The sequence below is a fragment of the Microtus pennsylvanicus genome, chromosome 2 (genome assembly GCF_037038515.1).
Source record: "Microtus pennsylvanicus isolate mMicPen1 chromosome 2, mMicPen1.hap1, whole genome shotgun sequence".
NCBI lineage: Eukaryota > Metazoa > Chordata > Mammalia > Rodentia > Cricetidae > Microtus > Microtus pennsylvanicus.
Window position 1 is genome coordinate 32,753,174 of NC_134580.1, and position 14,122 is coordinate 32,767,295.

Here is a 14,122-nt window from a genome sequence, read left to right on the forward strand (position 1 = left end):
TTTAAAAATGTAATATATAAGCTGGGTGGTGGAGCTGCATGCCTTTAATCTCAGTACTCGAGAGGCAGAGACAGGCAGATCTCTGTGAGTTCGAGGCCAGCTTCGTCTAAAAGAGCTAGTTTCCAGAACAGGTTCCAAAGCTACAGAGAAACCCTGTCTTGAAAAACCAAAAAAAAAAAAAAACTATATAAAAAAAGTAATGTATAATTAGGAAATACAGATTAATAGTTACCTACAGTAAGTCAAATTTATAGTCATGTTAGGTATGTTTTCAAGGTCATACATAGATAAATTCAGATAGATAGATGGTCTTTAATCATGTCAAAGACCTACAGAATATGGTATTTAATGTTTAATTACCTAAGGTTTTTCATGACAATGAGACACATCTGTTCCTGGCAGCACCAATTTGCTTCAGAGATTATCTTAATGGGCATAGAAGAAACTCCATATGGAATTTGCTTTCTTTATGGCAAAAGCTAGCAAAGAAACTGCCCTTGCCTCAATTACTGACAGTTACTGTCCACTGCACCAGCAGGATACAAGAAATGCAACTGCTGAACTTTGCCAAGATAAGGTAGGAGAGTCCTTCAAAATTCCCTGCTTCTCAGGAAAGTTTGTCAGACATGTTAAGCCTGTAGGCCAGAGTTGGATGCCCCAACATTAGAGGAACCTAGGGTGACTGTCCACGTGGCCTAATGTCCCTGTCATTAGGTAACATTTTACCCTTCTGTGGTCTTTGATGGAGTTAAAGACTAGACAGCTGTAATTATAGTTTTCCTTAATTATGATAAAAAGGTAAATTAGATGTAAAACTTTAGACCCACCAAGTTAAGATAGATAATAGAGTATTTTCTCTAATATTGCCAAATACAAATGGACTGGATAGTGTAACTGTTTTTAATAACTGTTTTTGTTGTATGTTGACAGAGCTTTTTGTCCTGCCCAGTCCCACAGCCGTTCAGTCTCAAAGAAACACACAGAGGTCTACATTAATTATAAACTGGTTGGCTTATTAGCTCAGGCTTCTTATTAACTCTTATAACTTACATTAGCCCATAATTCTTGTCTATGTTAGCCATGTGGCTTGGTACCTTTTTATCAGCAAGGCATTCTCATCTTGCTTCTTCTGTGTCTGGATGAAGACTGCAGATTGCATCTTTCCTCTTCCCAGAATTCTCCTGTTCTCATCGCCCTGCCTCTACTTCCTGCCTGGTCGCCCCACCTATATACTTGTGCCTGCCTGGCTACTGGCCAATGAGCGTTTTATTAAAACAACACAAGACCATTGTTTCACAGCAGCTGTATATAATTTTTCTATGTTAAAGTTAAAACCTTCCTTTTTTTATTTAGACAAAAGGGGGAAATGCTGTGGAATATTCCTTTACTGCTATGATTAGTTTAATAAAGAAGCTGACTGGCCAATAGCTGAACAAAATAAGGTTAGGCAGGAGAGCCAGATTAGGAGAATTCTAAATAAAGATAAAGAAGGGTAAAGTCAGGGGAGTTGCCAGAGATGCAGGGCGAGAAGTAAGATGGGCATGCCATACTGAAAAAAAGGTACCAAGTTGTGTGGCAGAGCATATATAAGAAATATGGGTTAACATAAATGTAAGAGCTAGCTAGTAATAAGTCTGAGCTATTGGCTGAGCATTTACAATTAATATTAAGTCTCTGTGTCGATTATTTGGGAAGTGGTGGGACAGTAACTTCTGCCTGCATGTGTGTATGTGGTATGTATATGTTTGTGTGTGAGTGTGGTCATGTGGAGGTCAGAGGACAACTACTGGGTTTGTTCCTCCCCTTGTTTTGAGATAGGAACTCTTCTTTTACCACTGTAAACAATAGGCTAGACAGCTTCCAAAGGTATCTTCTGTCTATCTGTACCTGCTATCTCACAGCAAAAGCACTGGGATTAGAGGCACATACTACTTACCTGGTGGGTAAGATTTTCTGGATTTAAACTTGAGTTCCCATGCTTGCACAGCAAGCACTTTTACCTACTAAGTTATCTTTCTAGCTTCCAGACACTTAAAAAAAAATGAGTAATGCTGAGCAGTGCTGGTACACGCCTTTAATCCCAGCACTCAGGAGGCAGAGGCAGGTGGATCTCTGTGAGTTCGAGGCCAGCCTGGTCTACAGAGAGAGTTCCAGATCAGGCTTCAAAGCTACAGAGAAATCCTGTCTCAAAAAACAAACAAACAAACAGAAAAAAAATAACATTTTTTATGAACATTCTTACTTATTTCTGTTGGTATACACACAAAACAGTCTCTTCAATTTGGAGTTGGAAGTGTAATTGTTAGATGACGGAGTAGGTGTAATTTATTTACATTGCTTAAATATTTAAGATTCCTTTCAAATTATGTATAGACATATCGATAGTGCATATTTGGAAACTAGGGCAGGAGGATTGAGTTCAAAAGTCCGGTGTGGGCTACATCAATAAGATGCTATCAAAAAAGAGAGAGAGAGAGAGAGAGAGAGAGAGAGAGAGAGAGAGAGAGAAAGAGAGAGAGAGAAAAGAAACGAAAGGAAGAAAAGACATTCATTCCTTTGAGTCCAATCAACCCTTCTCCATCTATCTATCTATCTATCTATCTATCTATCTATCTATCTATCTATCTATCTATTTTTGGTTTTTCGAGACAGGGTTTCTCTGTGTTGCTTTGGAGCCAGTCCTGGAACTAGCTGTTGTAGACCAGGCTGGTCTCGAACTCACAGAGATCTGCCTGTCTCTACCTCCCAAGTGCGGAGCCACCACCGCCCGCTAACCTTTTTCCATTTATGAATACCATTTATGAATCAAAACTAACATTTGGGATGACTTCTGGGAGAGAATTTTACCTTCTCCTTCAGTGGTGGGGAGCAGGGGCTAGAGGCAGGACTGTCGGGGGGTGATGAGTCTACCTCCACTGGCTCCTCTTCTTTGATTTTGATGTCTGGTGTAGAAGGCAGAGACATGTCAAGAGGCCCAGGAGCACCCTGTTGGGAAAACAGTAAGTGGAGTTCAGTTTCACGATGCCTGTAACAATGAGGTCAGGGCATTTGATTCACCAAGTTCAGCTCTTGGTCAAGTGGTGTAGGAGGTTTTTCTGTTTGTGTGTTGCTTTCATTGGCTGAATAAAGAGACTTCCTTGGCCTTTTGATAGGGCAGAATTTAGATAGATACAGTAGACCGAACAGGATGCTGGGAAGAAGGATAGACAGGCAGACGCCATGGTTCTCCTGCCCAAGATGGATGCTGGTTAAACTCATGCCAGTAAGCCACAGTTAAGTGACGATACACATTAATGGAAATGGGTTAAACTAATATGTGAGATTTAGCCAATAAGAGGCTAGAAATAATGGGCCAGGCAGTGATTTAATTAATACAATTTCTGTGTGATTATTTTGGGTGTAAGCTAGCCGGCGGGATGGAACAAGGGGTCCTGCTCCTTTATACAACAGTCAAAACCCTGAGCTGCCAAGTGCCAGAGAAATGTAGATTCATGCTTTATGTAGACTCTGGTCAAGTCACAGTATCTTCTTGGGGCTTCTGTTCCCTAACTACAAAATGAAGATAACATCAGTTAAAAGCAAGTACTTGTAATGCCTAAAAACATGTAAAATAAATGCCACTTAAATCCACGCAAATGCTACATTTATAATATTTCCCCCCCAGCAAAGTAAAAGAACTTCTGAATCAATTACCTATCAATTCCCAGCCAGCTTTGCTGGTCATTGGAGAACTGTGAACACTTTCTCTGCCAACCAGAATGCCTTGGTTATTAACCAGTTACCAAAAGCAGCAGAAGACAAACTAGCCATTAAAGTGCTGCAAAAAAAGATAGAAAAGATCTTTTCTGGGGAACCTGTCATGTTAGACGGTGATCACAATCTGTTTAGGGCAGGAGGCTAGAAACTTCATACCGGGTTTGGGGATAAACAAAGAAAGGAAAGGCTGGTCTCATCTCATCAATGAAAAAATGGGTCTTGGGCTGGAGAGATGGCTCAGAGGTTAGGAGCATTGCCTGCTCTTCCAGAGGTCCTGAGTTCAATTCCCAGCAACCACATGGTGGCTCACAACCATCTGTAATGGGATCTGTGCCCTCTTCTGGGCTGCGGGCATATACACTGACAGAATATTGTATACATAATAAATAAATATTAAAAAAAAGAAAGAAAAAATGGGTCTTAGAGACAGTACCAGAGGAACCAGAAAGTAAATAACTTTCCAGGCAGAGGTGCCACTACCTAACTTAATTGGCAGCTGTAAATGGCTTTGCAGGGAATAGTAAACTATCTGATATAAGAACCCTGATGCTGTACCAGCTTCATGTCAAAGTGGATCCTTTGTTCTCTTCTTCCTATATCCTAGGCTTCTTGGTGAAAGGGGAATTTGTTCCTACCACTTTTTTTGCTACTTTCCCAACCCCAGACATGGTCTCAGCTGTGTAGCTTAGGCTGGCTTTGAACTCTTGAACTTATTATCTTTCCACCTCCCCACCCCAAGTGCTAGGATGACAGATGTACACCATCACTTGCTACCTTCACCTCTGGAAGCCTGAGCAGCAAACTAATTCAGTGTACTGTACTAAAGAGGTAGCAATGATTCTTCTCCATCTCATAGGGTGAGGAACCCCAAAGGATTTTATTTCTGCTTTACTTTTTCTTTGTTCCTAAATCTCAGAGCCAATTTAGCTCATTCTAAGACACACTGATGGGAAGGGAAGCCTCTAAGAAAACTTCCCTTTAGAATTCCCAAGAACCATCTCCTATAAAGATTGTGGTTTGGGAAAGTTTCAGGATCATTAAATACCCCTGGAGATAAGACTCCACCACATCTGTGCTTCTCATCAAGGGGAAGAAAAGGCCACCCCTGGACAGAGAGAGAGAATCACCAAAGGAAAACGTTAAGTGAGCTAAAAAATGGCAGCAGGAAGGATAAAGCAATGAGCAGGAAATGTTAACGTTTTTAAATTCTATTTTTTCTTCCTCTTATTTATTCACGTGTGTACATGCTGGGATCAAATGTGCTGCGGTGTAGTGTAGAGCTGTGGTGTAGTGTAGAGCTGTGGTGTAGTGTAGAGCTGTGGTGTAGTGTAGAGCTGTGGTGTAGTGTAGAGCTGTGGTGTAGAGCTGTGGTGTGGTGTAGAGCTGTGGTGTAGTGTAGAGCTGTGGTGTAGTGTAGAGCTGTGGTGTAGTGTAGAGCTGTGGTGTAGTGTAGAGCTGTGGTGTAGTGTAGAGCTGTGGTGTAGTGTAGAGCTGTGGTGTAGTGTAGAGCTGTGGTGTAGTGTAGAGCTGTGGTGTGGTGTAGAGCTGTGGTGTGGTGTAGAGCTGTGGTGTAGTGTAGAGCTGTGGTGTAGTGTAGAGCTGTGGTGTAGTGTAGAGCTGTGCTGTAGTGTAGAGCTGTGGTGTAGTTAGTGCTGTGGTGTAGTGTAGAGCTGTGGTGTAGTTAGTGCTGTGGTGTAGTGTAGAGCTGTGGTGTAGTGTAGAGCTGTGCTGTAGTGTAGAGCTGTGGTGTAGTTAGTGCTGTGGTGTAGTGTAGAGCTGTGGTGTAGTTAGTGCTGTGGTGTAGTGTAGAGCTGTGGTGTAGTGTAGAGCTGTGCTGTAGTGTAGAGCTGTGGTGTAGTTAGTGCTGTGGTGTAGTGTAGAGCTGTGGTGTAGTTAGTGCTGTGGTGTGTATGTGGATGCTGGAGGACAACTTTTGAGAGCCAGTTCTTGCCTTTGTTCCTTATTTTAAAATTTTATTTTACATGTATGGATGTTTTACCTGCATGCATGTTTGTGTACCACTTGTGTGCCTGGTGCCCAAGGAGGCCAGAAGAGGGTGTTGGATGCCTTGGCGCTGGAGTTACAGATGGTTGTAAGCCACCAGGTGGGTGCTGGGAATCAAATCCAGGAGCTCTGAAAGAGCAGCCCGGGCTTTTACCTGCTGAGTAATCTCTCCAGTTCCAATTATCCCCTGTCACTGCGTGGGTCCTGAGATCAGATCATTGGTTTGGTGCCAAGTGCCTTACTGCATCTTCCCAGTCCAGGGAAGCTATTTTTCTTGAATTTGCCTATTGAATTTGATATGCCAGGTGTGGTGGTGTATAAATGTACTCCCAACATTTAGAAGGCTGACATATAAAGATCAGGAACTTGAGGACAACCTAGGTCACATACAGAATTCCAAGTCAGCCTGGGTTATATAGCAAAAGCCTCTTTCAAAACAATAATAATAGAGGTTTAAGGGCCACTGAGATGGTTCAGAGGGTAAAAGGGAGAAGTCTCAAGACTTCCACATATAGGCCATGACATACATGTGCATCCATGTGAACACAGGTATACACACACTCACTCACTCTCTTTTTGTCTGTCTTCTCTGTCTCTTTCTCTTTCACTTAAGCAAAAACAAAACATGGAGGGGCACTTATGAATGACCCCCAGCATTAACCTCTAGTCTCCATATATACTCACACAAATGAGTACACCTGCACAGGAGCATATACCACACACACCGGGAAAGAGCATGAAAAAGCATCTCATAGATAGCTATGAGGAGAACCAGTGATACTTTATCTTATATTTTCACAATTTAAGTTGGATGGTAGCATTAGTTATAAATATGCTGCTCTTGTGGAAACTTTTTCTAATTTGTTGAGTCCTCATTTATATCATACAATAATGAAGCACATGCATTATTAAAATATACATCTTGATATACATGTATTGGAATCTTTTCTGAAGTATGATGTAACCACAGACCTGATTTTAAAGATTTATTATTATTTTTAATTATGTTACGTATGTGTCTCTGTGTGGGCATGTGCACATATATGTGGGTGCCTATGGAGGCTAGAGGCATTAGATCTCTTAGAGCTGTAAACTGATCATTCTTCTCCCCTGACTACTTTGGACAGGGTCTTGCTGTGTAGTCCAAACTGGCCTACAACTTGTGTCTTTTTTTTTTTTTTTGAGACAAGATTTCTCTGTAGCCCTGGCTGTCCTGGAACTCACTGTGTAGACCAGGCTGACCTCAAACTCACATGGATCTGCCTGCCTCTGCCTCCCAAGTGCTGGGATTAAAAGTGTGTGCCACCACCACTGGTGTGACTTGTGACCCTCTTGCTACAGGGATACATTACCATACCTAACTTGATCTTTCCATATTTCTTTCCCCTACAAGCTCCTTATCTTTCTTTTGATTTTGATTTTTCAGAACTATCCTCTAGTCTTCTAAATGAAGAGATTCTCTGGGAATCTAGAACACACAGAAGTTAAACCAGTATCACAGTGTCTTAGAATCAGAAGGAATCAGTCCTTAACCACAGTATTTTTTTTTTTACTAAGTATGTTCATGTATCTGAACATTATGGTATCTCCTACATAGTTGTTCTGCTTCAATCTCTGGCCCCAAAAAATAAATTTACTGGCTAGGATGTAATATATAAAATAAGAATAAAAAAGAAAAAAATAAATTTAGTGCTTTTTTCTTCCTCCTCCTTCTTTTCACATGTGTATATGTGCCTAAGTGTATATATGTACCACGTGGGTACAGGAACCTGAGGAATTTAGAAGAGGTATTGGATCCCATGGAACTGGAGTTACAGGCAGTGTGGACGCTGGGAAACAAACTTGGGTCCTCTGCAAGTGCAGGAAGAGCGAAGAGCTCTGAACCACGGAGCCATCTCTCCAGCTCTCCATATTTAACACTCTTGTTTTGAGACGGAGTCTCATGTAGCCCAGGCTAGCCTTGAATTTGGTATATAGCCGAGGATGACTTTTAACCTGTTCCTCTTGCTTCTATCTTCTGAATGCGGGATTGCAGGTGTGTGTCACCAAGGCCAGTTCATGCAGGTGCTGAGGACTTGTGTGTGCTAAGTGAGCACTTTACCAACTGTGCTGGCCTCTAAATTATATATATATTTGGAAACATTGTCTTTTTTCTCCGAGACAGGGTTTCTCTGTGTAGCCTCTGTGTGTCCTGAAACTTGCTCTGCAGTCCAAGCTGGCCTCAAAATCACAGAGATCTGCCTGCCTTATCTCTGCCTTCTGAATGCTAGGAATAAAAGTGTGTGCCACCACTGCTCAGCTTGAAACATAGTTTTACCATGTACCCTAGAACTTGTTACGCAGCCAAACTTAAGATATTCCTGCCTCAGCTTGCTGAATGCTGTAATATTACAACTGTGTACAACCATGCCTGGGATGCAATCCCTCTTTTATACAAGAATCTTTGAAGTCTTTCAAGACTACACTTGTTTATTTTTACTGATCACCTTTGCAAGATCATAAGAGAACAACCTTATTTTAGTTTCAAACAGAGTTTCAAATTTATGATTCTTCTCCCTTGGCCTCTTAAGTGTGCCAAATGCAGAGGTGTGCCATCACACTCAGCTGAAAACATTTTTCTCTAATGCCCTAGGGACAGTGGTTCTCAACCTGTGGGGATTGAACAACCCTTTCACAGGGGTTGCAGATTAGATATACTACATATCAGATACTCACATTACAATTCCTAACAGTAGTAAAATTACAGTTCTGAAAGAGCAATGAAAATAACTTTATGGTTGGGGTCAGCACAACATGAGGAAGTGTATTAAAGGGCTGCAGCGGAATTATTAAGTAGTGCTAGGAAGCTACTTGAATGCAACACCCTACATACAGAAACAAAAAAGAGGAAATTCAACACATGTGTTGGCTGGAAAACTGAATAAAAATAACAAGTGAGTCGGTAATTCCAGCATTCAGGAGACAGAGGTAGGCAGATGTCTAGGAATTTGAGGCCAGTCAGGGCTACATATCAGTGAGACCCTAAATAGATAAACTACCCAAACAATCAGTTTACAGACAGCGGTGCCTGTTTCCTTATACTGGTGGTGGGAGTGTGGAGGTTCAGGCTCTTGCATGGGTTAGCACTCTACCACTGAGCTATATCTCTAGCCACCCCTCACCCCTGACAAAGATAATTGGTAGAAAAAAAAAGATACCTAATAAAATCTGAGTAACTCATACTTTTGTTTGGTTGCCTTAGTCAGTGTCTCTGTAGTTCAAGCTGACCTGGAATTTACTATATAGCATGGTCTGACCTGGAATGTTCTGTAATTCTCTACCTCAACCTCCCAATTCATATTCTTCAAAACTTTTATTATTGTTCATGTGTTCAATATGTGTATATTCATTCCACAGGAAGCTAGAAGTGTGTGTCAGATCTCCAGCACGGGTATTGAGAACTGAACTTGGGGCTCTGTAAGACCAACAAACACTTTTACCACTGAGACACCTTTCTAGCCCCCTGTCATATTTACATGGGAAACAAATAGATTGCTAAGGGGACTGTCAGAAAAGTAAATATGATATTAGTTAAGACCCCAGAACCCAAAGCTAGACCTCCACCTGATGCTAGATGACAGATAAGCGTAACAGCCCAGGTCTTAATACAATGAAGCAAGGGGGTCCCACAAGCTGGATTATAAAGTGACATAGAAACTATCCCCAGTTACACAGCGAGACCCATCTCACCCTTGCTCCTACAAGACCTGGATGAATGGCTAGGATACTGAGTATTGTCTGATTTTACAGAACTAACCCCATGATTCCAGACTTTAATCAGTCGAGCAAATTTCAAGGCACAATGAAAATAGCCTGAGTCTAACCACTGCCAGCTTTTCTTTCTAGCCACACTTACCTTTTTTTCATCTTCATCTGTTGCTTTCTTAAATTCATGTTCAAAGGAACTAGCTAGTTCATTGAAAAGCCCCACCTCTTCACAGTTCTTTAGGAATCTAGTCGGAGTAGGCGTTTGATCTGTAGACATAAAAAGAAAAGGAAATGTGTTTTAGTTTTAATTTAAGATTAAAACGAGAGGGCACAGAGATTGTATTTGGAGAAGAAGAGCTCTTTTGGAGTTTTTGTGGGTGGATGGTGGTTCTAAGCTACCGGTGGCTGTCTGTGTTGTGTTGTCTCAGGGCCAGCAGGGGGAAGACAGGACAATGTTCTGTGTGACTAACCACATACCCACCTTCTCTCAATTCTGGATTTAAATATTTCAATCCAATGAAAACACAACCCCAATAAAAGAAACCATTCATGAAAGTAAAGACTCACGAAACCTCTAGATTTGAAGATTAAAGTTAAGCACTGTTTCCCTTCTAAACAAACATCCTGCCAGGTCTGCAGTGAGTAGACAGAAACAGATGGGTGTTAAAATCTGACAGAGAGAACAAACTGAGGACCAGATTGCTGTGTTTGCTCACTAAAGCTACTTAATAAGGAATGGGGCCTGCCTTTCACTGAGGTCTGTTCCTTTCTGAACCCCATTCTAAGCAAATCTAGGGACTGGGGAACAAGACAGAAATATCATGAGTTACAAAAGGAAATTACAAACAATAGGGTTTATTTCATAGAGACTGGGCCCAGAGCAAATTCCGGAAACCAGGCTATTTGGTTTAGATTTGCTGGTCAAAATATCCCCACAGGGGCTATGCAAAACTTTTTCTCAACATACTGCCTCTGTTTTTTCTTTTCTTTTTTTGGAGAAAAGCCCAGGTTATCCTGGAATTTACAGTCTTCTTGCCTTTACCTCCCAAGTGCTGGGATTACAGGAATGTGCCACAAAGACTGGCTTCATTGCTCTTAAGGAGGTGAAACCTCTTCATAAATTACAGGAACTTTTCTAGTACCTCCACCTTCAGATCTTAGCTTGTCTTTCTCTCCCCTGCTTTCCTAAAGTTGAGCCTTGTTCCCAGGGCCCCTGATTCTATTACGATGGTTTTCTTTGATGTGCTTATCACCTCAAGGATTCATCTTCTACTCGAAACTAGACTGATTGATAGAATAATGTTTCAATTATATTTTAAGGAAAGACCTAGAGGTTAAAATTGTTCCTTGTAGCATGATTAATTGGAAATAGTCCAGTGTGATTTCCATGGAAACATTTTTCTTTTTAAAAACTTAAAATACCCTTCTGAACCAGAATGTTTAGAAAAATCACCACTACCTCCTAAAATAGCTCTAAAAGGGCCTCTGGCTGCTTTGAGTGGCTACAGATAAAGTCACTCTGCACACTCAGTGAGGACACACACATCACACCCCAAGTAGGACACAGGGGGCAAGTAAAGGTTTAGTGGTGACAGCTGGCAGTGGTGGCGCACGCCTTTAATCCCAGCACTCAGAAGGCAGAGGCAGGTGGATCTCTGAGTTTGTGGCCAGCTTGGTCTACGTAGTAAGTTCCAGGACAGCAAAAGCTACATAGAGAAATTCCATCTTGAAAAACAAAAACAAAAGCAGAGAGAGAAAGAAAAAAAACTAAGAAATAAATCTCCCTTGTACTAATTCCTCATCTTCCAGGTGAATTCTAACGTTCAGCTTCTGGTTTCTAAATAAACAATCTGCAAATATATAAACAAACTTAGTCTGCTATCAATTTCCTAAGTGTTTATTGAATCCTGAATGTTTTAGTGTTACATTCATAAACTTGGATGCATACGTGGAGAAAAGATAAGAGTATAGGCCAACATAAGTCTTTCTCTAGAGAATTAAGAAAATGCTTTTTAGGTAAGGAAATAAAACTAATATATGTAGATAGCACTACACTGCAAAAATAAGTGCTATTTGAGGTACAGAATAAAATTACTATAAGAAAAATAAGTACACATTAATTATTAGGGCTGTTAGGAAAGATTTCAAGCAGGACTTGAGATAAGCCCTGGAAATGGTTTTGGAACTGTCGAGAGAGGAGAAATTTTAACAGCTAAGAGAATAATGCTGGTGAAGGCATAAAGGCAGGGAATGGTCATCACACATGGATTAGGAGAAAATATGTTTAGGTGAAAATATCATCACTTTGTGCATATAACTTGCATATAAAATTGGGTAAGTACCATGGGGATAGGTTATGGAAAGTTTGAAAAGCCAGGTGTAAGTGAACCTTAAAGGGAAAACATAATGAGAGATTGTGAGCATAAGAACAGAATATAAAGACTAGCTATGTAAAAGGTGGAGAAGAATGAGAGCATTGAGGCCGGTGAGGCAGCATCAGAGGAGACAAACACAATGGGAGGAGGGGCAATAAGAAGACTACATGGTTTGTGTGCTGCCCAAGTCTCCGTGCGTGAAATGCTGGCTCCCAGGACCTGTAAGAGCTAGAACCCAATGGAAATTTTAGTTATTAGGAGCATTTCCTTGAAGGGAACTGTGGGCTTTTGCTCTCTTTCTCTTTGGTGTCCTAACCAGGAGAGTAGCATTTTCTTCAATACACTCATCACTGTGATGTGCCAACTGTCCACAGACAGAAGCCTCCAAAACTGAGCCAAAATAATCTGCCATTTCTCTGTCTCTTGTTTTCTTTCTCCCTCTCTCCTTATTGAGATAGTCTGATATAGCTCAGGCTAGTCTTTAACTTGCTATGTAGCTGAGTATGGTCTTGAACTTTAGCTTTTCTTGCCTCTACTTCCCAAGTGCTAAGATTACAGGAATGCACCATCACACCCTGCTGAAACTTTTTCTACTTACAAGTTGATTTTTTCTCAAGTTTTGTTCAGTGATAGAACGCTGGCTGATAAATGGAAGGACTAGAACAGAGAAGATTTGGAGAAAAAAATAAAACAACTTAAGACTGAGAACACTGGTACCAGTGCGTAACAGGGAGGAGGGTGCTTTAGGAGACATGTTCGGTCGCTGCAGTGAAGACCTGAGTTACAGCCCACTCAAGGGTCCAATGAGAGCTTGGGATATATACGGCATACCATACTGTCTTAACAGGGGACACAATCATTTGCTAACACAGGAAAGTTAAAGTCCCATGCATTGGTTTGAGTACTCCAGAACTAAATGCAGAGTAAAAAACATTTTCTCTGTCAAACACAGTGCCTTACATTTATAATCCCAGCTTCCAAGAAATAAATGAAAGTCAATTTTTATTTTTTTGGTTTTTTTTGAGACAGGGTTTCTCTGTGGCTTTGGAGCCTGTCCTGGAACTAGCTCTGTAGACCAGGCTGGTCTCGAACTCACAGAGATCCACCTGCCTCTGCCTCCCGAGTGCTGGGATTAAAGGCGTGTGCCACCACTGCCCAGCGAAAGCCAATTAAAAAAAAAGATTTATTTATTTATTATGTTTTTTTTTTTTTTTTTTTTTTTAGTTTTTCGAGACAGGGTTTCTCTGTAGCTTTGGAGCCTGTCCTGGCACTAGCTCTTGTAGACCAGGCTGGCCTCGAACTCACAAAGATCCGCCTGCCTCTGCCTCCCGAGTGCTGGGATTAAAGGCGTGCGCCACCACCGCCCGGCGAAAGTCAATTTAAAAAAAAAGATTTATTTATTTATTATGTATATAGTGTTCTGGCATCAAATCTCATTATAGATTGTGAGCCATCATGTGGTTGCTGGGAACTGAACTCAGGACCCCTGGAAGAGCAGCCACTGCTCTTAACGTCTGAACCATCTCTCCAGCCCCTGAAAGACAATTTCAAACTCAAGGTATATCTGGGCTACACAGTGAGATCCAGTCTAAAAAGGGGTGGATCGCAAGGTGACTCAGTAGTTAAGAGCGCATACTGCTCTTCAAAAAGACCCTAGTTTGGTTTCCTATACCCACAGCATGACGTTCACAACCAACTGTAACTCCAGCTTCAGGGGATCTGATTCCCTCTCTGGTACCTGCACTCACATGTACTCCCCGCCCTCATAATATGAAATAGACACAGCAGGGTGTGGTGGGGCAGGCCTTTAATTCCGGCACTCAAGAGGCAGAGTTCCAGGCTAACCTGGTCTACATATTGAATTCCAGGCTAGCCAGAGCAATGAGATCCTGCCTTAAAAAAAAAGTCATTGATACTGTCCCTGCTCATATCCTTTTCCCAGGGATTACAAATCATAAATCTATAAGCTCCTAGAAAAGTAACTAGCCCACACAGTAGATCAGTGAATATTCAATAGTGATGAATTAATAAGGAGTAGGAAATGTAGAAGGGCCAGTCTTTTTCATCATATGCATTAATAGGAAGATGAGGTTCTGTCTCCTTTTCCACGTCTAAGGTAATACTTTTACAAGTAGTAAGTAAGTAAAATTATAATTTAACTAGTTTATTAATTGATGTAATAACCATCAATGAAATACACTACTGATTAAAAATATTAAGCTAAATCTTTTTGGCATAGG

General features: G+C 41.2%; 1 protein-coding gene across 2 annotated transcripts in view; it reads right to left on the reverse strand.

The window, feature by feature from the left end:
* The window catches only part of Atf7 (activating transcription factor 7), a 110,022-nt gene that overhangs the window by 27,259 nt on the left and 68,641 nt on the right, over positions 1-14,122 (reverse strand). For both annotated transcript variants that reach the window (XM_075960829.1, XM_075960831.1), the window contains exons 4-5: positions 9,656-9,774; positions 2,848-2,985 (exon numbers count right to left, since the gene is read on the reverse strand). In XM_075960829.1, coding sequence (XP_075816944.1) covers positions 2,848-2,985; positions 9,656-9,774 — 257 coding nt within the window. The remainder of the gene's footprint in view (positions 1-2,847; positions 2,986-9,655; positions 9,775-14,122) is intronic.